Genomic DNA, 27,750 nt, shown 5'->3' on the forward strand with positions numbered 1-27,750 from the left:
ATATGATAGTTTGTCATTGGAGTATAAACTTTCAAGTCTCTGCACATTTCTCAGGTTCATTAACTCACTCCTTCATCCTAAACTTCAATCTTTCACAAAAGCAAAGATAGAAATCACTTCTGCCATCAGCTAATTCCTTTGTTTTTTATTTCCTCAAATAACCAATTTGCTGTTTCTAAAAATATCTGTTTAGCCATGCTGGATAATTAACAGCATGTCATTCAACTCTTCTCCATTGTATTTGAGTCATTGGCATGAATGCTATAGGTCATTAATCTACATTATAGTTGTTGAATAAAACATAGTTTCAATCCCATATAATGAAGAAATGCTCAGGTCTTGCAGGCATCGTAATAAGTAATCTAAAAGGCCAAATATATCATCTGTCACTCTAGGCCTGAAATTAGTTTTCAGTCCTAATGTGTGGTTGCCAGCCAACCATGCCTGACACCTGCCTCACTAATGCCAGTTTGAGCAATAACTTGAGGTGATGCTGTTGCTTTTTTCCTATTATGCCAAGTTTTCATTCCCTCAAATGAACTCCAATTCAGCAATGAGGAATTGTCTTTAACACTGAAAACTCAGAAATATAGACAAATGTTGTTTCTTCTCCATGGCTGCATCACACTCATTCATCCCAATTGCTTCAAACTTGTTATATAGCAAGGAGACAAAGTTTGGAATCAACAAAGAGCAGGAAATAACTACCAGCAGTGTGCTTTCACTGAATGTACTTTTGTGTCAAACTCCGACAAAGAGGACATTTTCTTCTTAGCTAGACAATATGTAAAACCTTGGAGCTTCATTTTTATAACAAAAATATCATTTTAAATGATATAAATGTGCCAATATCACTTTGTTTCATGATCAGCTCTTCCAGTGATGTCCGTTGGTATTCCATTTGTTGTGGTTGTTGTCAACAACTTCCTTGGAAAAACAGAAATAATGAACTGATTCTACTAACAAGTGTCGCCTGTGCAACTCAAGCATGATATACTGTCCTTAATTGTTGTCCAAGAAGGATAAATTTAAGCCATGTCAGAGACTGAACTTGCTTATTATGAGATAACCGTTTTTTTCCCAACATTCACACATTTATCATTTTGCATAAATACTCACTCCAATACTAATCTGTGTGTTTTTATTTTACTTTATTTTTACACATTGACTGAGAACACACGGAATGTTTTGTGAACAAAAAGCTGGACTGTAACATATTCAAAACATGAATCGAGTAGTTTTCATTGTTGAGACGGTGAAAACAAGCACAAGCAGAGGCAGAACATGAGTGGAAAATTATCTTGATGTTTTGGGGTATCCAACTGATTGCCTCCTTATCATAAGCAGTCCGTCTCATGAGTTAATTTGCAATATTACTCTGTTTTAACCTCTAGACTACGCCTTTTCTGTTTATTACACTGTTTGATTGTTTTTTTATTACTGGTGTACCAGCATTGCTTCAAGACTGTTTATATCTACAAACCCTGTGTCAAGACTTGTTTCCTGTTGTTATTGGTTTTGACACTTATCTTAAGCCCAGACTCCAGAACAGCTGACGAAGCCAACGATTTGAGGCTTCAAAGCTGTAGCTGGAAGCTAAACCATGAGGTGCTTTAAAAGTAATCTGTGAAATCTTAAATCAATTTGAGAACTGACTGGCAACGAGTGAAAAGATATTGAAAATTTCAGATTTTAGTGTCCCTGTCACAATGGTTACGGAAATATACAGTATGTACTCTGTACCATCTTAACATTAAAACCAGAAATGTAAAACCTTATTTAAAAAAAAAAATCCTATCTCCAGATTTGGAAGCACTACAGAGTTATAAGGCAAGACATGTTTATGATAAACTTGTTATTGTGCGATATATTAAGCCTCAAGAAAACAGAAAAATTGAAAACATGATCATATAAAAAATGTAGATATTTTCACGACTATAAAGAACTCAGTGAGGGTTTTGAACCTCATAATATGATTCCATGACCATGAAAAGCATTGTTATTATTATTTTGACAGTTAAGAAAAACAATGGACAATTCTTCTTGTAATCTTCTTCTTCTTCTTCTTCTTCTTCTATAAAATGCAATTAATTGTAATTTATTGGCAAAGTGATAAGGAAAAAAAATCCATTTCAGAATATTCAAACCAGTTAAAAAGAAAGAAAATGACTTGTACAATAATCCATTCCAATATTTCAGTTGAAATATTGGAATTTCAACTGACTTTAAATTATAGTGACATCATAAAAACAAATAAAGAAATCTCAAAATAAATTCATAAAGCACATGCAAATGGGCAGGTTTTACTAAATGCTGCTGGGTAATGACTCACTATGATTCATAATGTTGTTGCTACTGTATATGATATATTCTAAATAAATTGAAAAATTGACAGCAGGTTGATCCAGACAACAATACTCCGTGTCTATGGTTTTGGAGGAGGTCCTGAGGGTTAATAGTGTTCTGGGATCCTGGCTGCTGCAAGTATCAACTTCTGTGGTGGATAAGATACTGGCATAGTTTCTAGGTAGACTAGGAGTTGTTCCCTGACGAGCAGTCACTTAAGGAGCACAGAGCTATTGCTGCATTCATGTACTGCTCCAACGTGGAGACCTGGTCCTGCTTAGGAGTCTCTGCGGTGGTCGTGGCAGAAGGCGAGGGGAGGGTAAAGTCTGCAGTCCAGGAGGACTGCTGCTACCGATTCAAGGAACCTCTCATCGTCCTGGATGTGGCTGCATTGCATTATGCCATTAAAAACAGACATAATGTGCATCAAGAAAGATTAAGATTAGTCCTAAAAACTTCATTATTGTTTACTGACTACTTATTGTACAATGTGTAATCATGACTATAATACATGACAAACATTAAAATGATCTATTTATATGACTGCACATAGTTACAGTAATTAACACAACCCCCCGAGTGGTATTTATGTGCCTATTTTGGTCTCCCAACAAAATATCAGACTACTGGTTACTATGTTGACTAATTAGTCACTAATTTTATCTCATTTGAGAGCTTCTGAAAACTGCTGCCTGAAAATAGGGTCCTCATTTATAAAAATGTTGGTCACACAAGTGTAAACACTTTCATCTTCATAGAATGCTGCCACTGCAACAGCGTAAATTAGGGCAGACAGAACTGTATTAAAAAGAAAAGGTCTGATAATTCATACTATAATCTTTTATAAATCAAATCACATTATTAGTAAATGTCTTAAACACAAACAATTTTCACGTCCAGTGACTTGTGCATCTAAACTGTAATTGGTCTGTACTACTAGCAGGAGAGTCAGTTGTCTCCTCAACCTTTAACGAAAGATTTAATGTGAAATCATCGTAGGCCTGCTTTGTAAGATTTGACAAGACAATTTCTCCAAGCAGATATAAGACACATTGTGAAAAATGACTACTGAATTTACTACTGCAACTGACCTGAAAACTGAAAAAGTACTGACCTTTACCAGCATTATGTACTCTAAATATCAATCTTCATGTCATGCAGATAGACTTAACTTTGTCTGTGATGCTGTAAGCAGTATACTTATATATAATTACACAGTATATCATTATACACAGTATTGTATTACAGCCTTAAAGATGCAGCTGCATTTACGACTTACTGTAGTTGTTTAATGTGACATTTGTTTTATAACAATATTTAACAGTTTGGTGTAGTCTATTCTTTAAAAACGTATTTAAGTTGTAATGTTTAACAGAGTGTAGCATCATAGAAAACACAAATTCCTCCAAAATGTAAAGAAGTACAAATTATGTAGCAAGAATGGAAATACTTCAGCTTTGTGTTGTGCATTGATATACTGTAATTATAAAATTGAACACAAAATGGTTTAGTCTGTCTCCATAAACTACAACAATGTCAGATGAGTTTGTGTAGGCAGTGAGGCTTCAGCTATGCAGCAGCACCTTCTGTGCCCAGGGACCCAAGGCCAGAGCTCCTCCTCCTCTTCCTCCTCTCCGCCAGAGAAGCGATCTCACTCTCTGTTCTCTCTCAGATACAAAGCTCTTCACAGTGCTCCCTTTCATTCTGTATACACATCAGTCCTTTTCTTGCTCCCACATTGATGTCCTTCTAGATTTCTCAGCAGTGCTTGCACATTTTTTCTCTAAAATGTGGCCAATGCTACCCAATTTTCTAAGCTCTCATAAATTCCAGGAACCACACGCGATTAACGAATTCCGCGATCGAGCGACGGACTATTTATCTTATTATTTACGGTAATTTAAAAGTTTATGAACCCTCCACATACTGATATTAAACCACCTTCTATCTGTATTACGTTTCCTCACACTCTTATTGACTGTTTAAAGCACTTTTGTGTCTCACATAAGTCCGAGACTCACAAAACGGAGCGCACTTCTGTCAGCCAATAGAATGTGCAAACAACACGTGACTGCCCACCAAAAATCTGCGATGAGGTGAAGTCACGAGCATTAATGCGCGAATGCGGACTGTACATGATTGCATCTCAGAAATGAAAATGCCATTATGAGGAAGGAGGGTGGAAGTGCTTTTGATCATTCTTATGTAATCTCCCACCCATTGACCTAAATATAGATAGTCATGAGTCAAAACATTTAAAGACTAATTTCAGTTTGAGTCTTTAGCTGACTGTATTTAATGACTCCTGATTGCATCATTACGAAAAGCCATGTGAGAAGCTGAAAATCTATGACTGGCCAAATCCGATCAACCTACAAACAATCATGTAAAAAGATTTTCATACCACGATGTTGTCCAACAGGCCTGCAAATCAAATGAAATGCATGAGACTCACTTTGTTCATCAGTTTGGCTCTCGGATGTGCACACAAAGGTCTGGCATTTTGAGCAGTGTCATCTGATAAAGTGCTTTCTGTGTTCTTCTAATTCTGTTATGATCACAAGCATAATGTGAACCAGGAATACTGTAACCAGTTGTGCTGAATTTGCAAATCATCTGTCAAAAATCCCACCCACATAGCTATGTCAAACATAAACCTTTGAAAGGCAAACTTATCTCATTTCAATGAAATGTTGCTTCTCAGCCAAGGTATGTGAGACATTTTTATATGAATCCTAGAATTAGTTGCTTGTGTTGTCCAGAAAAAAAATACTTTTAAGCAACATCTTCTGGGTTTTAATTACTCAACTCTACTGTATGTATTGTCAATTACAAAACCCTTGTTCTGCTTTAATTGACACTTTCCTCATACCAGAAAACTAGATCACTGTAAAATCACTGACAGTCTGGAAACACACAGATTTTTTTCTACGCGAGCAAAAAAGAAATTACGGTTATAAAAAGATCCGGATACGTTTACACATAGCCTTTGGCCGATGTTTTCAAAAAGTTGCATGTTTCGATATTTGTGTAGATGGAAGGTGCAACCGCAACAAAATCAACATTTTCAAAATCATCTGGCTACGTGTGGATGGGGCCATTGGGGGGGCCTTGATTTTCCATGATACAAACTATGTCTGGTAGACAAAATATGTCAGCCTGTCTGTCTGTCTGTCTGTCTGTCTGTCTGTCTGTCTGTCTGTCTGTCTGTCTGTCTGTCTGTCTGTCTGTCTGTCTGTCTGTCTGTCTGTCTGTCTGTCTGTCTGTCATAATAATCATAATAATCATTTTTCGTCATAAAATATGTACAAACTGGCTCATACAGAGACAGATTTTTTCCAAGCAAAGTTGTATTTCTTTCCAAGAACTAAATCATAGCTTTCTGCAGCTCAGAGGAGTTGCTTGGTTGTTGCTCTGATGCAACTCCATACATCAGCTATAAACATTAAACTGTGTCATCAGGTCAGATTTACATTCAGGATGAAACATTTTTTAAAAGTCTGCAGAAACAAGATTAAATAGAGTACACAAGTGTTTAACTTGAGGCAAGAAATACTATAATATTGTGACAGTGGAAATTACTTTGGTAGAAACTCTTAATCTCAATTTTCAATCCCATTTTTTCATTCACTGAAAAATCATGTGCAGCTGTTCTCGGAGCTGTGTGTGGCTGTATTTATGTGTACATAGAATGCTATTTGCTTTTCAGGACTATGCTAATATGCTAATGCATCTGTACTGACATGTTAACATGTTAAGCGTCTGAGTTTCACATGTTAACATTTGTTACATTACATTTGTGTTTTTGGTCATAAAGCAAGGGATGGGGCAAATTAAACTGTTCCCCTGATATTTTTCCTGGATTCAGCCAGACCAGTATATCCTGTAAGGACATTATCAGCATGTTCCAGTAAAAACCCCACCTGCAACCACAAGTGCTGCAACCACATCCAAACTATGAATCAGTAGAGATTAAGGACAGAGTGGTTGAGTAGTAAGAACAGCAACATCTAAAGGTGGCTTGCCCAAGATATTTAAATCCATGCTTTATCCTTGCATCACTGTACCATTATTTGATGAGAGGGAATACTGAAAATGTTTGTGGGACAATCTGAAGCGGGTCTGTGGTTGCTTTTTTCCCCCATTTCCTTCATCCCTTTTTGTGTCCTTGCTAAACTGAAATTTTTCCTTCATTACATCCTTTCTTCAATCTCTGTCCTGTTCTCTGAAGGTCTACTGCTTTAACACTGTTAACTCAGTTACATACGCAGCCCATGCTTTCATTTATTCATTCATCTTCTTGCTGACGAAATGATTATGTCTGCTACTGCTACTGCTTATCCAAAATACGGTTTGCTGGTTATGCTGGAGGCTATCCCAGCTGGCTATGGGCAAGAGGCAGAGTACACCCTGGATGAGTCGCCAGCTCATCGCAGGGCCGCACATGCTCCATAATAAGACAAAATAATGAAGCTTTGGCACAGAAGTATGCAAAGAATGCTGAGGAATGCATCAACATGGTAAAGGTAGGGAGGATGTCTCCACTTATAATTTTAAAAAGTGGATGTGATTTACAGTATATAATGGCTATGACGACCATGAGTCATTCCATTTGGGAGATTATACAACAATATTTTACAATGCCAGCTATTCTGGCCAAATTTGCTTCATTGGCATGACTCAGCTTCTGGAATGATTAACATAAAGAGGTCATAAGAAGTAAAATCTTCAATAAAATGGTCATTAGTAACTTAGTTTCTTATTTTCGCCATTCCAAAAACTACCATTATGTTATTTTACAGATGATGTGAGATTTGTATGTTACATGTGTCACTCTCTCAATTTCCGAGAACTTTTAAGACTTCAGATGCCAGATTTTTAGATTGCGCTCCTGAGTCACACTGAACCTTGGAGAAAGTTTGGAGAAAGAGACTGGAAACTTAAGTTGTTTATCAACCTAGCAGACATTCATCACCTTCATTTCATGGCTCCCCCAAATCTGTGGTATTCGTAGCATTAATAAAGGAGTCCATGTTTATCTGTGGATCTCTGCTGAGTTGTAGGTAAGTTTTGGATGGAGGTGTGATCCAAATGACCAGAAAGTAATCGAAAAATAGTTTATCGATGATGGTAACTGGAATAAGTTGTTAGGGCAGGATGTTCCATATGTTCTTGACAGTCTCTGTCTGGTGTGAATATCTAGGTGTCACGGATTTGTCACAATTTTAATCTCCTTTTTCATGAATATTAAATATCATAAATAAAATTACAGTTTCACCATCTCAGACTTACTGTAACTGTACACTTTAAGAGTGATTATACTCTTTGCCCTACCGGAAGAGTAGTGTCCATAAATATCAGAAAGACAAAAAAAAAACTATAAATGGAGGCGTGTTATTAACAGCAATTACATTCTTGGAACAATAAAATTTTAAAAAATGATGTGAAAATGACAAGTGCAAGAAGTTTCAGGGTCTAATTTGTTATTATGTGAAATGAATGTGTTCAAACTGATTAAAACCCATTTTGTGAAACTAAAGCTGACAGACAACACTACTACATTCCATGAGTGCAAGCCTGGGGAGTATTCTAACTTTTTCCACCCCTGACAGATTTAATCTGATGTACTCTAATCAGTGCAGAATGCTTTTGTCATCGCCGAGCGTCGTCATATTCTTCAGCTCTGACTAACTGTTTACTACTGTTTCTAATTTCTGTCAGCTTGGTGAATCTGTGTTGTTGAAATGCAATGGTCCCCATTTCATTTGGTTAGAAAATGTCTTCTCTCAACCCCTTTTTTTACTTATGAATGGAATGCACATCTCCATTTGATGCAAATCACCCATATTGGTACATGAAGGTCTGCCCACCCTACCATCCTGCTCACAGGCTCCAGATGTACTGTATCAGTTTTTATTCCCTCACGCAGGGAAGCCTTGTCAAAACCCATCAGTCCCCAGACACAAGACATTGCTTGCCAGGCAAAATGGATGAATCTAAATTCTCTATTATATCAGTGTGTATCATTTTGTGTCATTTTTATGTTCTTGCTTTGTCACATAGCATGCACTTCAGGGATTTTCACTTTGAGAAATTCATATTATCCAAGTTTTCAATCATAAAAGTTGGAGAACAAATCCAGTCCATTCAAAGTTTTGCATATTTTTGGCTTGGCTTGTTTAAAAGCCATTTAAAACGTTAAAATACCGCATATTGTTGAATTTATCAGTCACTCCTTGAAGCTGCTCGCACTGATTCACATGGTTTTGCTTTCTTCATCACCATCACCCTCACACTCCAGATTGTAACTCATTCTAACTGTTCTTCCTAGTGAAGGTGACCTGGCTCAGACACAGAGACAGGGAAGGTAAGGGTGGATGTTTTTAAGGACAGGATGCCGGTCATCATGATGAAAGTGAGGAGAGGAGGGGTCACACATCCCCGCACTAACCACTGTGCGCGAGCACGGATAAGAATTACGCCATCGGAAGATAATTATGCAACTCTGTCTCTTAACAACCCCAAAACTCATTCCCAAAATATTTAGATTGATAGACTCTCCGCTAGCCTCTATATAAGGGGGAGGGAGTTGCGCTCCTCAGTCACTGTTGTGCCTGAAGTCCTCCAGACTGGATGTAGTGAATCAAAGCGGACTCTACGGTTTTTACGCACAGGCTTTAAAGGAGATGCCATTTAATTAATCTAACCATCGGCGCAGTGATTTCTTTTTTCCAATAACTTTCTAGTTGACGGATCTGACTGAGTAAAAAAAAAAAAAAATTAAAATAAAATAAAAGCTCCAATCGTCAGGTAAGTTAGGTGGATGGCTCACTAGATCATTGATCGATGAACTTCTGTGTGGACGCGCAGATGATGTACGAGAAAGCGATTGATCATGACTGAACGCTGATGGCGATAAAAATAGATGCGAATCTAATGCCTTGATGAAGTCGAGGTTTTAGTTAAAGTTAAGGTTGAATTATTTAATCACTTGATTTTTTATTTTTTTCAAATATCAATTGAGTGTAAATTAAATATTTGTAATGGATCCAGAAGATGTGTAACAGTTAAGAAGGAAACCAAAGTGATTAAAAACATTTCTGCTGTTTGTTGAAGGAGATATGACACTCAGGAGAAGTCTCTTCTTGCTGCTCTTATCTTTTAATTTCCTCCACGCAGTACATCAAGGTAAGTATAAGACTAATGCTGAATAATAATAATGATGATAAGAATATTTTCCTCTCATTATATTAAAAATTGCTGAAACAACCTAAAGACAAAAATGAAGATGTGCTCGATTTTGTTGTTTCTTTGTCCTAAAAATATATAATTACTTTGGAAAAGGGCTAATAAAGTCCCCTAAACTGTTCAAATGCACTTCTTGTTGTCTGGTTCGTAGATGGTGAGCAGGAGGACGAGACGTCATTTGACTTGTTTGAAATCAGTCGCATCACACGCAGGACTCTGGGGGCCAAACAGTTCAGGGGCCAGAACTCAGATGCCCCTACTTACCGCTTCATCCGCTTTGACCACCTGCCCCCAGTGAATCCCCCCATACTAAAACAAATACTACAGCAGATGCAAAATAATGAGGGGTTTATCTTCATAGCCAGCATACGCCAGGACCGTGCCTCACGGGGTACCCTCATTGGTCTGGAGGGCCCCAATGGCCAGCGACAGTTTGAGATTGTGTCCAACGGACGTGCCAACAGTCTGGACCTGGTCTACTGGGTGGATGGCGCCCAGAACTTGGTTCAGTTTGAGGATGTGGATCTGTCTGACTCACAGTGGAAGAATATCACCCTTCATGTTCACGGGGAAAATGCAAATCTCTTTGTGGGCTGCAGCCTGATTGACAGCTTCATCCTGGATGAGCCTTTCTATGAACACCTACATGCAGAGGGAAGCCGCATGTATGTGGCGAAAGGAACCAGTCGGGAGAGTCACTTCAGGGTGAGTAAGTCACCAGGGCTTTTTTTTTGTAGGGATTTCCCACAATTTGGGAATTGTAGTCGATTTTTTTCCCTTTAGTGCCTAATGAATTTTCCAGATGTGCTGGTAGTAAAATGGCCTTTGGATATTTTGTTGCCAGTCAATTAGGGCCAAGAAAACTTAATAGTGGGCCTAAAAAGGTTTCCAGGAAAAGAGACTAAACTCTTCCAGGCTGGCAGTGTGGCTCATTGCTACCCTGTTCTTTCTGAGATGAAAATATTCCAAATTTAGACTCTAAATTGTCCGTTTTGTGTTAAAAAGATGTGTGAATGTGTGTGACAAGGTCAAAAGTGGACCTCAATGCTTGACTATGAATGTGTTTGTTTTTTTTTCCAATGCATGAAGGCAGTCAGTGTAGAGAATGCATGTGTCAAAGCTGACAAAATATGTTAAAGCTCATCACTTCTTACCAAACAGGGTCTTCTGCAGAACGTACGTTTCATCTTTGACACCACAGTGGAAGACGTCCTGCAGAGCAGAGACTGTGAGGTCGCCAAACCAGGTAGGTGTGACTATTTTTGTTAGTGATAAAACCGTAATTCACCAAAAAGCACCTACCATACTCCACATCAGTGAGAACTGATTCTATATTTGTGAGATTTTTATGAGCCAAATAATGAGTCAGAATAATCAAACAATTTCAGGCTCGATATCTTGCAGATGTGATTGGGAAACACTTTCACATGCAATCCTCGGAAGCATGGTGTCTGTGTTTTGTTAAGTGTTTTTATCAACCACAGCTACTTTCCAGAGCAAACAGTTCAACTTTCTCCATTCTTGTTTTTTCTCTGTATGAATTTAAAGTTATTGCAAAAAGTGGGTCAGATGTGATATGTCGCAAGATCTTGCACATTACTTCATCTTTAAAGGAACAGCAATGTCAAATCAGTGGATTACAGATACAAAGTGTACGGGGTGAACAAAAGGAGATACAGATGCTTATATTTATTTCTACTGGCAGTGGACTCGGGTTAATGCCCTTAGAGAGAAAATAGAAAAGAGAAAGCGAATTTTACACTGCAGAGTGGGGAGCTTCCTCTTTCAGCTGCACACAGACACACAGGCACGCAGACCCACACGCATACACACATTGAAATCATGGACTGGATGACTGGGTTGCTCTCTGAAGTTTGAAGTTTTACTCACATGAGGAATAACAACCTCTTATCCTCAGTGGGGCTCACGTGAAGAGAGGCTGTAACTAAAAAAATACAGAAATTTGACATATGTGGATAATAATCCTTTACAGGAGACATCTGATCTGGAAACAACGTTTTTGGTGACAAAGCAAATCCATATGCTGTGTGTGATTGACCATAGTAGAGAGGTTGCTGCATTTCTTTTTCCATAAGCATTACTGAATTCCAGATAAATTAGTTTATTTGATTGACAAAGGTTTTCAAGGTCTGGATTTTTTTTCCAGGCTGGCTGGAAGCAATCATGATGGCAAAAGTCACTTCTAACCACGTACAATCCAGACTCATAGAACCTCTAATAATGGACTTTATTTAGCAATATTAAAACTCTGCGTGCTTTCCCCTCATGTTCAATTCTTTCCTCTATCTATTTAAAAAAAAACTTTCTGTTAGGGAGTGAAGAATGCGCAAACGCTTTCACAGACGAGCTAGCAGTCATTCACATGCTTACACAGCATGGAGCCCCGCTGAGATTTGAATGAGTCCAACAGACTGAAAGGGAAAGAAAACACAGCACTGACGGCAATGTGGCATCGTTGTCCAATTTGGATGACTTCTTGATTTAGAACTCCCAAACTTGCAGTAAGTCTTTGCCAATTTGCATCGCAAGATCCAAAGCAGTTGCAGATAAATACTGTGGTTCTGGCTGAACATTTGTTTCATGAAGCCTAAATTTGTGTACTGTGTGTTTGCATGCAGCTTTACACTTTGTGAGCTTCAGGACAACAACATTTAGGAAATTTCATACATACTAATGAATTATGTAGTTTAAACAACATAATTCATGTAAACTACATCTGAAAATCTCCTCTCCAGTTCCATGTTGTATTTTTGCACTTTGCACTGAAGGAGTTTGAATGACCATTTGAGTTGAGTTTGAGTTGACCATATTTTAGCTTTGGCTAATCCAACTGATCAGCTCTCAGGACAAGACCATGAGCTTCACAGACTTTTGTAAATCCATCTGTGTGGTCTCACCCGTCTGTTATGTTCAGATTGGAAGTGACCACTTGACTTACAGGTTATCCGGATATTTGACAACAGTGTGGCTTCACAGAAAGAACAACCAGATTTCAGTGCCACCCTTTCCCATCCTCCCGCAGTCATTCCTGCTGTCATCTCTGGTGGAAAGATTTACTCTCACCATTTCAAACAGATTCGCTTTTCAAAACACAGAACTCTGACTCAACATCTGCTTTTGGTAACACAATAAACACTGCAATCACCGCATTATTTTGATCTCCTGACATGTTTTCCTTCAACCGTCTGTGTTGCTCATTCATTTAGTTAATTGCTGGTTGTCCATTTACCCCAATGTCTCCTTTTTGCCCCTTCAGATGATGCTAATATTGTGATTGAGAGTGCAGAAATCTTGGATGTGAGTCCCTCCATCACTACAAATGTCATAGGGCAGAAGACGGACGAGACAGGAACAGATATGTGCGAACGCTCCTGTGAGGAACTTAGCACCATGTTCCAAGAGCTTAACGGCCTCCGTGTTGTTGTCAGCAACCTTATTGATGGCTTACAAAAAGTGGTAAGTGGTGACATACTTTAAATCAACATAATCCTGACATGTGTTTGTTTTAAAAGTGCTGCTGCCTGCTGCTCTGTACTTTAGACTCGCATTTTAGTGATGAATGTGAAATGACCAATCTGTCTTTGTGTGACTGAAGAAAATTAACACTTTTGACAGGTCAGACAAATAAATGATACAATCCTCAGCACAGCTGCCAGGATGTGAGACAGTTGATTTAGGTTACTAGATAACCCACATTAGTATGAAAGCAAACATCAAGTAGCCACAAGACTGTTTTTAGAGTCGCATGTGATGGCTGAACCCTTTTAACTCTGTGGCATCGCTAGCCAGACAGATTTTATGACATGTTACACATGGATATAGGAAGTGTTTCCCTAGCAACGATGTAGTCCAGTTTAATGTCTGACTATGTTTAAACAGCCCATGTATTTCCTCTGGGAGCCACACAGCAATAACAGTTGTGGGCATGAACCTTGGGAAAAAAGAAATGTTTTAGATGAGAAGGGTCCCCGAGGCTCTTCCAGACCGAGTGGTGTCTTAGATTCTTCTGCTACCTCCCTTTTCCAAAAGGGAGCACACACACACACACACACACACACACACACACACACACACACACACACACACACACACACACACACACACACACACACACACACACACACACACACACACACACACACACACACACACACACACACACACACAAAAACACACACACACACACACACACCATAATTTATTTCACTTCAAGTACCCAAGTGTTCATGAGTCCAGAAGGAGATTCCCTGGTATTCAGTTGCTTTGGATATGACCAAGTGCTTAACTAAATCATCTTCAATTTGAAATACTGCAAGTAAAGAAATACAAAATATTTTCATTAAGCTAATTTCTAAATGAAACTATCATAAGTATTTTATACTGTAGTATCTTTTTGTGTTGAATTTTTTTGATTCAATAGATTTGGTCATTCTGTTATAGGATAATAAGTTTCATTTTTATGATTTAGATGGTATGGGTTGAGACTTCAAAAACTGTCATTCCTATATTGGTAATATTTTGATGAGTAACAGTAGTTCACCTGCAGCTGAGTTAACTGTTCCTCTTTCCATGATGCTGAACGTACCCCCCCCCCCCCCGTTCTCTCAGTTGAGCTGTCAGCTGGTATAAGTTGACATGTTGAATACAACATTCTGTAGCTTTCCCATGACATTAAATTCTTTCTGACTGAGTTACTTTCAAACCTATCTGTTGTTGAATGTTAGACAGAGGAGAACACCGTCATGAAGGAGGCCCTCGGGAAGATCAAAAACTCTAAAGAAAAAAACATGTGCTGGCAGGATGGCCGTCTGTTTGATGATAAGGAGGACTGGATTGTGGACAGCTGCACCAAGTGTACCTGCCAGGTATTACCAACATGTGAGGAAATACGTATTAGTTGGTGATGGGTGTTTTAAATACATGAAAAAGTATATCTTTATTATTCACTGATGACAGGAAGCCAAGATTGTGTGTCACCAAATCACATGCCCACCAGTTGCCTGTGCCAGCCCCTCATTTGTTGATGGCGAGTGCTGCCCAGTGTGTATGCGTAAGTAGTTTTCAACTATAAAACCGCTGCAATAATAACAGTTTTATGCACGTATGCTAGTTTAAAGTAATGTAACAATGTCATGCAAACAATGTTCCAGACATATGAAATTTTAATGCAGCTGCTTGTTTTGTTCATGAACCACATATTTATTGGCTATGTGGGTATTTCAGAAGGCAGTATGTGATAAACAAGCTGACATGACAGAAATCCAGAGTAACACTGAGTAGATATTGGAGAGTCTGTTATCCAAAAAAAAGTATAAAACGTTGATGCAATGCTTTTAATTCTTCCAGCCCTAGACAGTGAAGACGGTTGGTCGCCTTGGTCAGAGTGGACGGAGTGCACTGTCACCTGTGGTACAGGAACGCAGCAAAGGGGTCGATCATGTGATGCAACCAGTAACCCATGCACTGGACCTTCTATTCAGACTCGCAAATGCAGCCTAGTCAAGTGCGATAGTCGTGGTGAGGATATTTTATAAGCAGGTTTCTCTGTCATCACATGCAGAAGTAGACCACCGCCATCCCCGCACTTATGAAATGATCTAACTCAGTTTGGCATATTGATGGGAGACACATAATTGACCTGTTGGAGAAGAGATCCTCCTAAGTAGAAAAGACAGAATTCACACCCGGATAAATCTTCTGAATAGGCATCAATTTAAGTGAAGATGAATACCATTGAAGGGCTGGATGTCATGACTGGTTTTCAGGACATGCTCATTCAAGTTTATTCCAAATAAATCACTTAGTGAGGGGGTATTTCCTATTATAATGACTCAACCCCACCTGCAAGAATATAGAATATAAATCAACTTCATCATTATATTTTAAATAAAAGGTTGGGTGGCAGGATATTTTGCTGGATTTAAAACTGATAAATGTGGTATTTGATAAATATTAGTATGTGCACATGTTGCAGCTTGCAGCTAACGTTACGCCGCGTCTGTGTGACTGACTGAATTAGTTTAACTGCCGAAGGATAATTTCCACACTGTGACATGAATGTTGGCGTAAGCATCTTAAGACATGTTTGAAAATCATTGCCAGCATCAGATAATGTTTGCTTGTACAAAATGTGTTCTCGATTTTTATTCTTTGGTAAATTACGCACGCCTGTAACCATTACACTGAGTGACAATTTGAAAAATAACACATGACGTGTGTTTTTGTGACGTTTGACTAATATTTCATGTTTAATACCCAGTTCGCCAGGATGGAGGCTGGAGTTTGTGGTCACCGTGGTCATCCTGCACAGTGACCTGTGGAGAAGGACAGATAACCAGAATACGACACTGCAACGCTCCCGTGCCGCAACTGGGGGGCAAAGACTGTGATGGGAATGGCAGAGAGACTCAGCGCTGCACTGCCAAACCATGTCCCAGTGAGTATTTCACCTACTCTACAAAAAGGCATCTCTGTTACTGCTGCTATGTCTATCTATCAAGATATGGAACATCCAGACTTCATGTCTCGCGACTCCCAAGAGACAACACTCCATGTGTTTTGGACTGGACCTCCTTTTCTGATTTGCAGGAAGTGCATGACTCAAATCGGCTCAATGTGTTTTGTCTTTGCGTGTTTAGTTCTGGGCTTCTGATTCTGTATCTGCTTAGTGTTGACAATTTTATTATTTTTTCAGAATTGAAGAATTAAAATATTTGTGGGAAAAAAACAAACAATTGTCATAGATTAACTGCTAAATCACCCTCTCTGTATCTTTTTTAGTTGATGGTGTTTGGGGTCCTTGGTCTCCATGGGCAACCTGTTCAGCAACTTGCGGAGGGGGAGTGAAAAGTCGGATGCGAGAGTGTAATAGTCCTCACCCTCAGTATGGCGGCAGGAGGTGTATCGGGGAATCTAAGGACAGTGACGTCTGTAACAAAAAAGACTGTCCTATTGGTGAGCACAAGTCACTCTCCATTATATTTATAGCTATGCAAACAACAGGCAGGCATGGAAATGTCTGTTAGTCAGAACTGGAATAATCATTGTTCATGATATTATGCTCAGGATGTCACTTCAGTAGCATAACGGACATGGCATTAGACTGTAGCTTTTTGTTAGGACTTGCCTTTGCTTGTACACATAACTACTGCTCTAACTCAATCCTTATATACACTCTGTATTATTTAAGTGTATTATTTAAGACTTTTACAAAACAGCTATGCTGTTGGCTTTCTATAGCAACTTTTATTACTCATAGTCGGGAAACAGGCAAAGCCTTTGGTGTCCGTCTTATTTCATAATACTTTCAGATATCTTTCACTGTGCCTGTGGCATAAACCATATATTGCTGTCTTGGCATAAAAACTACAGTGTTTATCAACTGCTGCTGCACAGAGCTTTTACAAGGCTATTGCTTAACTTTTCTGTTTTTATCAGAACAGTATGCATGTAAAATATCTAATCTAATTCACTCCGGCTGACATAAATAGCAGGTCTGCAAGTCCTCCTGATATTTGGCTCAGATTATTTGTGTGAGTGGTTCACAGACAGTCTTACACCTCACAACCACACATTGGGGCTCTGATAGTATTCAAGCACATGTAATATTCGGGGTTAGAATCACCAATTCACCTATACTAAATGTTTTTGGTGGTGGGAGGAAGCCATAAAACCCAGGCAGAACCCACAGGGAGAATATGCAAACTCAACCCATTTTCTTGTAGAAGAGATGATGGCAATCCTCTAATCTACAGCCTATGAGACTCTGTGAGACAGACATTGTTTAACAGCTCATCATCCTACCAAATAACTTTGTTGCTTATTAGGCTAACATTACTAATACTCCTGTTGACAGATAATGAAAGTTCCAATAAAATCTCACCTCTCTCTCAAAAGGACAGACAGTCCATGCTGACCATGTCCTCCAGTCTGTTTCCTCAACCACACTCATTCCTTTAGTTTTCTATTTTTTTCACTATGAAATAGGCAGATTGCTAAAACGACTTCATCATATTTTGTCTACATTAAACAGTTGCGTCTTGAGAGACCACATGTGAATTTGTCGTTGCCTTGGACGTGAAACTAATGTCTCTTGTTATGTATGGCACATGGCACTATTTTTTATGTAATATTGATCACATGTACAGGCTTACAAATTGGAGAGAAATGATGGTGGAGCTCTGGGCAGCCACATAGTGCTCAACGAGCAACTTGTGAGGGTCGTTGGTTTGCTTAAGGGCACCCCGGCAGTGCTCAGGATGTGAACTGACACCTCTCCATCTACCAGTTCACTCTCCATACTTTTTGGTAACGCTGGTGTTGAGCCGGCCACTCTACAGACCCCAAGCCAAAACCTAGTGGACTGAGCTATTGCCACCCCCATTTTTTTACTTTGAATTTACCTCAAAATTTTCAAACGTAAATATGTACACAAACTCTACTATGCACTATTTTGGAAAGTAAAACTCCCAAATGTTGCTAAATGAAATTAAAATGTTCATAGCCTCGGACATATAGCAAAAACATATTATTGTTTTATCATTCAGGTGAATATTTCATCTCATTAGGCTTCGAAGTGTCATTATTGACCTCCTTTAAATTCATTTTTGTCACTACCATCCCTTGTAGATGGCTGTCTGTCTAACCCATGCTTCGGGGGAGTGGATTGCAACAGTGCTCCAGATGGATCCTGGGAGTGTGGCCCTTGCCCTGTTGGTTTCCGTGGAAATGGCACCTATTGTGAAGACATTAATGAGGTAAATGCTTCTGTTTTTATACGTACATAGACTAGACATACATTTAAAACTTCACAAATGTACTTGTATTGTATGTATTTGTTGTTATTTTACTGAATGTTCCTTACAGTGTGACATGGTGTCTGATGTTTGCTTCAAAACGAGTGGGATGCAGCGTTGTGTGAACACCGATCCAGGTTTCCACTGCCTGCCCTGCCCAAAGCGCTACAAGGGTACCCAACCTTTTGGTGTGGGTGTGGAGGCTGCCAAGAAGAACAAACAGGTTAGATGAAGTTACATTTACTCTGATGTTATGACAAATAAGAGACTGGAGGCTTTTCTAAGAGGGGCAAATTTTCAAGAAAACCGAAAACAATGCAGATTTTTAATTTGAGCAGCCGGTGTTTGGATTTTTGCATGTCACATCCAATTTATAAATGATGGTATCAGAAGCTCTTATTATTTATGAGCCTCATTCTTGCAGTGGGAGTATTTAGATAGCGTTAGCGGGGAGGCCCCAGCCTACCATACATGAATTATTCTCACCTTGACCTAGGATCAGCAAGCAGAACGAGAGGGAGGAGAATAGGACAGCTCTTAATGATAAACATGTGTTACACATCACTGGCACATTTACAGTAAGATCACAGGATTTTTAATGTTGGGATTTTTGTACACTGTTGATGCTGTAGAATGGTCAAACAAAGCAATAATTTTGACTTCATCAACTCAAAATTTATACAAATCTCTTAACTCATATGCTCAGCAAAGGTTTCATACTTGAACAGTCTGCATTTTTGTCCTCCCCTGTGATTACTGAATTTCTTTTGAATTGAGAAACATGTTATGCCACTCTGGCTAGCACTTCCACAACATCCCATGCAGATAATTTCATCATAGTATGACGTCTGTAGCTGGAGATGTCTTTGATATGATGGCCCAGTTTCACTAAATGATTTGGAGAAAGGGGCATTTTCTCATCGTTGGCATTAAGAATTCCATTTCACAGTTTTGAAAATAGGCCCACTCATGCTGTCACTCTGTATGAGCTCATGGAGTGGCATACAAACTGAAGTCATGGTAATGAATGACAGTTGTGAGTGCCTCATGTTGCAATGAAGGGTCAGCAGTGGGTCATATTTGGATGAATGATGGGATGTGGGGGGTTTCATAAAATCAATTAAGTGGTCCTCAGTTTGGAGTGACCTGGCCATTCGACTTCAGAGTATGTGATTAGAAACTGATAACTGAATGGAAACTATTTAAAAAAGAGAAGAAGGGAGTATTCAGCCATCCTCCTTTTCAAGTTTCTTGTGCCTTGTGTTGAATGTGGTTTGACTAGCCTCATACTAGAGTTCTGCTTTTACCATTTTCTTTTAGATCTGTGAGCCAGAGAACCCATGCAAGGACAAAACCCACAACTGTCACAAATACGCTGAATGCATCTATATCAGCCACTTCAGTGACCCTATGTATAAGTGTGAATGCAGGACTGGTTATGCTGGAGATGGCTTCTTTTGTGGAGAGGACTCCGACTTGGATGGCTGGCCCAATCAGAACCTTGTGTGTGGTGCCAACGCCACTTATCATTGCAAGAAGGTATTTTGTTGGACTGTCATTTTATTTAGTATAGCATATCATATGTTTTAACTGTAAAGATGTTGAACTGTCTACTCTTCTAGGACAACTGCCCTCTCCTGCCTAATTCTGGACAAGAAGACTTTGACAAAGATGGGCAAGGAGATGCTTGTGACAAAGATGATGATAATGACGGAATTCTAGATGAGAGGGTACGAGAGTTTTTTGTTTAATCTGTCAAAACATTTTACTATGTGATCCATGAAGTCCATAAAACAATTGTGTCCTTTCTGCAACAGGACAACTGTCCCCTCCTTTACAATCCACGCCAGTTTGACTTTGACAAGGATGATGTTGGCGACCGCTGTGACAACTGTCCCTATGAGCACAACCCCGCTCAAATAGACACTGACCACAATGGAGAAGGCGATGCCTGTGCAGTGGACATTGATGGAGATGGTAAAAAATCACTCCGCCTAAACAGATTAGTTACTGTAATTGGTCCTTTTTACGCCAGATAATTATGATGTTTTAATCTTAAATTCTCAAAAAATTACTGTCAAATGCCTGTTATCCTCAGAAATCCTGAATGACGAAGACAATTGCCCCTATGTGTACAACACTGACCAGAAGGATACTGACACAGATGGTGTTGGTGACCAGTGTGACAACTGTCCTCTTCTACACAACCCTGACCAGGTATTGAACCACTTTTCATGCAATGATAACTTCCAGCACAACCTAAGGTAAAGGAGGTAATATTTGTGTGTATTTGCCCAACAGGCCGATGCAGACAATGACCTGGTTGGAGATCAGTGCGATAACAACCAGGACATTGATGAAGATGGCCATCAGAACAACCTGGACAACTGTCCTTACGTGCCCAATGCCAACCAGGCTGACCATGACAAGGATGGTAAAGGAGACGCATGTGACTATGATGATGACAATGATGGTATACCTGACGACAGGGACAACTGCAGGTTGACACCAAACGCAGACCAGCTGGACTCTGATGGTGAGAATATTACATTTTGAACCAATAAATTTATATCCTACAATTCTACACATTATTGTTTATTGTCATTGTGTGGACATATGACACACAATGAACAAATGATGTACTTTAGATTTGTTGCTGCTATGATGTATTGAGTTTTTTATTGGGTTTTATGGTAAACTAAGGTATCTTTTGCCATATTGTGAAGTAAGTCACGACATGCTGCTTTAAAAGGTATAATATGCACCAATTTCCTTACAAAACACAGCGGATTTTCCTTCCATAGCCGCTCACAACCATCTAGTAGTTGCATGTTGGTCTCTATGTTTTCATTTTTCTTTTTGGGTAAGGACCAATGTTCCCTATATGAGGGTCCTGCTTTGGCCATGGCAAGAGTGCTGCTGTGGCCGGTGGGGTCCAGTTCTGGCCTGGCTTAAGGTCTTGTTCTGGAAGAAATGATACATATAGACCTTTCAGACATAACATTTTGTTCACGTTAAGACATTCTTATTTTGCACAATGACATGTGCTGTTTCTTGTGATGCAGTGTAAATGCCTGTAACTCTTTGTCTGTACAATATTAAATTTCTCCTTTTTTTTATTAGCATTTCTACTACCCAAATTATCCGGTATTAACAGTATTTAATGATTAATATCCATAAATAAAAAAATCTTAACAAATGTCATTAGAATATGCACAAATCTGACTTAAATTTAACCTTATTTTTCACGTGGTTGTACACTTTGTCTAAGTTAATGGCTTTGTCTTCTTCTTACTTTGAACTTTCTCAAAAAGAAAAAAATCTTACCCAGATTCACTACTTGTTCTTCCATTTCCATATACTCTGACAGCCATTCCATCTTAAAAGAACAGCATTTCTTTTTATACTTTGGCTCGGTGAGTGGATGTGTCACTGCCCGTTCGTTTCCAGTTGTTAACTAGTTTTAACCTGCACGGCACGTATAGCAGGGCACACATGCAGCACTGTGCTCTGATTGGCTGAGTAGCGTCAGTGACCCTTATTGTATCGTTGGCTGGACACCTGTCACTTACTGAGTTACTAAGTTACTACTAATTAATTACAATACATCTAATTATATATATATATATATATATATATATATATATATATATATATATATATATATATATATATATATATATATATATATATATATATATATATAGTATATATTATTGTATATACTGTGAAACCCCGGTGTTGTGTAATGTGGGCAAGGATGACAACCACAGACTTCTTTTGGCGAGCTTCATTTTGGTGTCCAGCCTTAACAATCCAGAATTCCTCTCAACTACCACTCAGCACTCACCTTTTACACTCACACTTAACCACTTAACCACAAAAACAGCTGTTGACAAAAAAAGTCAACAACAATGAAGTTATTGCCATTTATTTACCACTGGTTCATTACCACATTTAATCCCTTTCTCCCATGAACTCCATGTGCTCATACTATGCACTCATCACTTGGTGATAACATTTTTTCTTTAGTGCGTTTTATTGCAGATGTTTTTACAGTTAGCAGTTAGCTTCATTCTAACAGGTGTGGAGTCTGGTGGCTGTGGAAAGAGTCGGTGACTGGGTTGGCATGGATGATGTCATTCTGCAGGACAGCAGTGACTCATGCTGGAGGGCACACGCCAAGGCTGCAAAGTTTTTATTTCCTTTAAGTTTTGCTCGTGATTAATCCACAGTGCCCAATTAAAACATGGTTACCTGGAGTTTGTACAGCTGTCTGTCTGTAACTGGAAACAGACTGCAGTGGAGGAAGGTCCTGGATACTTTCTTTACAGCTCCTCAGATAGTGTTTATTTGATTTAAATTGTTTTTGTCCCTTGTGAAATAACAAATATGATGACAGAAAGCAGCCAGCTCATTAGCCTCTGGCATCCTTTGAGTTCCTGGCCTACAGACAGGCTCTAATAGACTTCAGCCTTCAGATAGTTACAAGTATCAGTGGAAGTTGTTACAGCATGAAAAAATGACTGATTTTTCTTAGTATACTTGGCAAAGGTATGAAAGCCATATTCCTGGGAGGGATTACAATTTTCCCCTTTCATTTTTTCACTTTGTCAGAGGAGCTCCTCAATGCTCAGTGCAGTGGGAGTATTATGACACAATTAGCTGCCAAAGAGTTTTTACAACCTATGGAAAAATTGGAAAAACTGAAGATGTGTCATGCAAGTCTACTTTAAACTGGGTCAAACCCATTCATTGATATCTTTCCTTAACAGGCGATGGAAGAGGGGACGCCTGCAAAGATGATTTTGACAATGACAGTATCCCAGATATTCTGGATGTGTGTCCGGAGAACAATGCCATCAGTGTCACAGATTTCAGGAAGTTCCAGATGGTCCACTTGGATCCCAAGGGAACCACACAGATTGATCCCAACTGGGTGGTTAGACACCAAGGCAAAGAGCTGGTTCAGACTGCTAACTCTGACCCAGGCATTGCAGTAGGTGAGACGCACACTCCTGTTTATTTACCACCAACCATTTCATCCCCATTTCAGAAAAAAACCCAGATTTCACATGCTTTCACATCACCACAGGTTTTGATGACTTCAATGCTGTGGACTTCAGTGGAACAATGTATGTGAACACAGACAGAGACGATGACTATGCAGGCTTTGTGTTTGGCTACCAGTCAAGTGGGCGCTTTTATGTAGTCATGTGGAAACAGATCACACAGACCTACTGGGAGGACAAGCCCTCCAAGGCTTTTGGCATTTCTGGTGTTTCACTTAAAGTTGTCAACTCCTCCACGGGCACAGGGGAACACCTCAGGAATGCATTGTGGCACACGGGCAACACTCCTGGAGAGGTGGGCTAGAGTCTAAGCACAAAATGAATTATCTGTTCTGAAAGATGTAACACTGTTCAATGTTAATCATTTCACGTAGGTGCGTACCCTCTGGCATGACCCTAAAAACATTGGTTGGAAAGATTACACAGCGTACAGGTGGCATCTTATCCATAGACCGAAGACTGGCTTTATAAGGTGAGCCAAATGTTCTCAATGATAAGTAGGCGTTTGAAAAAAAAAAAAGTCTATACTAGATTTCTTTCATTTTGCCTTTAATTGCATCACAGAAAAAAATCAGACATCATAAAGACAGGTTTAGGAGAATATACAGTATATACAGCAAGACTGGCTCACAAAAGGAAATGTAAAATGTGGTTTAGCTTTAGACTCATTCATTTTTGCAAAGCTGGAAATTGAGGTACAGTTGCCAGTTACCATCGTAATGTGTGTATTCACCTATATGATTATGATTAGTTGCAGAAAGTAAGAACAACAATGTTTTTTTTGTTTTGTTTTATATCTTGCAGGGTTGTGGTTTATGAAGGTAAACAGATCATGGCCGATTCAGGACCGGTTTATGACAAAACGTTTGCTGGAGGAAGGTTAGGCTTGTTTGTCTTCTCCCAGGAGTTGGTGTTCTTCTCCGACCTCAAGTATGAGTGCAGAGGTTAGTTTCAGCCTTTCTAAAATTTTACAATAAATGTTCATCTTTCAACAAGACTGATTGTAGTACTTACCGATATGCTGCACAATTTGATTACAAATACATTCATAGTAATACATTTAATGGAATGGGAAAGGAGGTTAGACTGTCCTGGAAATAGTGGTTAGGGAATTAGAATGCAGATACAAAGATATATACAAATGTATTTTGAACAGTGTGAATAAAAAGAAAAGCATTCCAGGTGTGAAATGACATAGACAAAATAAATCATTTTGCATTATAATATATATAATATAAGTGATGATATAACTGTTAATCAAATAGTTGTCATACATTCGTAGCAGAAAATGTGCCTTTGTTTCTATGGCGCATGTTCAGTATAAGCATGTGCCTTATACTGAACTTATATAGACCATATATTTATGGTCTATATATGTCAATAAACATAGAGTACACCAATCAGAAAATATTAGAGAAAAAAACTTTGAATGGTGTGGGTAAAACTTAAATCTTCACATCTTTTTCAAACTTCAGATAATCCGGATTTGCCAGCAATGTCAACAAGGTAATGATGATAGTGGCTATATGTTGTTTGTTGATTGAAGCGAGCAATAAAGTCACGCTTTGTGTCCGCTTGTCTGCTTGCCAATTTACAGTACAATGCTTCATGCATTGTGAAAGACCTTGTGTGATGGCCCAAGGACTTCAGGCCTGTTGTTGAGCGATGATCAGTGCAAAATAAGTCTGCAGGCTTTTCACAATCGCAGCCATGTGAACTGAGACATGCTTTTTGGAGCACACTGTGCACATGTTGTTGTCGCATTTTGTGTGATTCTTGTTGAGTGCCCTAGATTTTATGATGAATGTGGTGGTAATGGAAACTGCTTTTTCAATCTTTCCACAGATAACTGAATCAAGCCCGATGGAAAACATCACAAGGCAACAGACGACTATCTTTCAACGTTAACAGCATGTGATTGCTAAATCCATTTCAACTTTAATGAGACTTTCCATACTTTTCACTTTTTTTTGTTTCATTTCTTTTTTATTTTTGTTTGCTTTATTGATCCATCCACTGGAGAGGAAAACTAGGCCAACTTCAGTTTTTCCTGATGAGAGTGGAGATGTTTTTCAAAAGCCTCAGCAAATTATTTCGTGATAGTCAGTATACCTACCTACAGAATACCTACATCCACATTTTTTTTACTCTTCTTACAACCACTTACATGTTGTGTGTGCTTTCCTGCAAGTTATTTCCTCAGTTCTTTATCTTTTGGTCGGTTCATGTGATTTTCCAAACTTGTCATAAAATGCCAACCATAAACCATTTCTACTCTTTGATCGAGCTTTGGTTTTTGTCTTTTAAGGAGAGCGTAATGATCAATTACAAAGGTCATTTTAGTAACTGCCAAAGATGTTTATACTAAGACTGTATTATAATTCTTCTTGTAAATTATTTATGCTTAGCTTTTTTTTTCCTTTTGGGTTTTTCTGGAGTTTGTAAATAATTATTTATTTGTTTACACTGACAAAATGCATAATTGAATATCACAAATATAAAGTTAATACTTTATACAATTACATTTGTTAAAATGTTGTCACAAACTTCTTTTATTTGTTAGTGTTCTAACCATAATTCACATGAACAATGGCCATAAGCTTCAGATAGCTGGATTTAAGACATCAGATACCTAAACAAATGCTTTCTGAATGTCTGTGGCAGTAGAAACTGAAAAAGATTTTAGGATGTTATGTTAAATAAGCCATTGTTTTCTGTCTTAGTGCAGATAGGACCTCATTGTACCCACATTAATATATTATAATATATTACTTGGGTACATGTGGAACATTTCTTGATTCATACATTGTATTTCTGTAGAAGCTTATAAATGATCCATCTTCCAATTTGGCTGAGAATTGGGCAACCGGCACTGCATAAAGTTTTTTTTTGACATACAATTAAAAACTATAACACAAAGGAGAAGGAAAAGTAGATCAACGTAATAGTAACTATGAATCTAAATTTGATTTAAGTGCCTTCTTTTGGACCTCATGTCTAAAAAAACACCAAACTCAACAGTCAGGTATTATGAGTGATGGACTCATGAACATAAAATATGTGAAGTATTTTATGGCAATTATTTTTCATTCATATGTTAGTCATAAGAATCACTTACAGATGTTGTGAAAGTGTGTTGTTTGAAAAGGATGTTGACGAAGGTTTTTGAAATCAGTGTGTGACTGTAAAGTATGGATCAGGAATACGTCAGTGTGCAACTGATTTGTTATCATTCTGTCTGTATAGCGTTTGTGTTCTTGTGTTTGGTTTGTGTTTGGTTTCAATATTGTTCAATTTGTCGAGAATTTGTAATGCACAAACTGTACATTGTTTTGTATGCTTCTGTTGTTAAATATACATTTTCTACAAGCATTAGTGTAAAATTGTTCTCTTTCATAAATAAATCATTTGAACACCGTTTTTTCCATTACTTGAGGGTTAATGATGAAATGAGAGGGATACATGAAGTTTCCCTAGAGCTAGACTCTCTGTCTGGCGATTGGGTCATCAAGCCCCATGCTGATGACTGCCACCCAATCCACACTGCACCCATCCCCTACAGTTCCCTGTTTTACCGAGGGAGACCCTAGCAGGGGCATAAAGCTCCTGACAACATAGCTCCTGGGATCATTCGGGTACTCATATTCCCCCACCATGATAAGGTGACAGACCCTGTGACCCGACCCAGGATAAGTGGTTGAAGATGGATGGATGAATGATGGATGGATGGATGGATGACAGAAATACAGGAATGGGTTCCAAGGTTTCTTCTAGAAACATTTTTAATAATGGCGTAGAGCTTCTGAAACATTAATTTGTTTTTATTTTGTGGTCAATCAACTCTTCAGTTGTTTTGGTTATCTTCTACCCTTTGGCATGAAACAAAGATGGCCACAGAATAATGACCAACATCAGAGGAATTCTTTGAAAGTATTTTTTTTTTACCTCACTTGTGCCAGAGAGGTTCATTTTAAAAAATAAAGTATTATCATAAATGCAGTTAATGAGCATTGCAATTAACAACAAATAATAATCTCTTAAATGATGAATACCATACACTTATGGCAAGGGATCCTGAGTTTTTCGTTTTCTCTATAACAAATCCATGAGACCAAGATTGCTCCTCATAGTATGAAATACTAGATAAAATAAATTTTCAAAGATTAGAGTAGCTCTTATTTCTAGTTCTTTGCTTGCCTACAAATCACATAAACCACTTAATCCAAGATAACACAATCTGCTCTCTGACTATCTGTTTCAATGTGGCT

The 27,750-nt window shown here is 38.6% G+C and overlaps 1 protein-coding gene across 2 annotated transcripts; it reads left to right on the forward strand.

The window, feature by feature from the left end:
• The first annotated feature begins 8,943 nt into the window (after window positions 1-8,943).
• On the forward strand, window positions 8,944-26,899 carry thbs2a (thrombospondin 2a). Of its 2 annotated transcripts, XM_068326753.1 has the most exons (23): window positions 8,944-9,156; window positions 9,463-9,534; window positions 9,746-10,299; window positions 10,756-10,840; window positions 12,872-13,071; window positions 14,340-14,480; window positions 14,572-14,665; window positions 14,962-15,132; window positions 15,875-16,051; window positions 16,396-16,569; window positions 18,244-18,371; window positions 18,481-18,633; window positions 19,731-19,949; window positions 20,033-20,140; window positions 20,228-20,387; window positions 20,509-20,627; window positions 20,712-20,946; window positions 23,186-23,413; window positions 23,506-23,777; window positions 23,857-23,954; window positions 24,287-24,426; window positions 24,958-24,988; window positions 25,328-26,899. In XM_068326753.1, exons 2-23 carry the CDS (start codon window positions 9,468-9,470, stop codon window positions 25,329-25,331), a joined length of 3,558 nt encoding a protein of 1,185 aa, XP_068182854.1. In that variant the 5' UTR covers window positions 8,944-9,156; window positions 9,463-9,467; the 3' UTR covers window positions 25,332-26,899. The 2 variants fall into 2 exon arrangements, with proteins under 2 accessions (XP_068182854.1, XP_068182855.1); XM_068326754.1 differs by lacking the exon at window positions 24,958-24,988 and having other exon boundaries at window positions 8,944-9,534.
• Window positions 26,900-27,750: the final 851 nt, after the last annotated feature.

Source organism: Antennarius striatus, chromosome 11 (assembly GCF_040054535.1).
Source record: "Antennarius striatus isolate MH-2024 chromosome 11, ASM4005453v1, whole genome shotgun sequence".
Classification (NCBI taxonomy): domain Eukaryota; kingdom Metazoa; phylum Chordata; class Actinopteri; order Lophiiformes; family Antennariidae; genus Antennarius; species Antennarius striatus.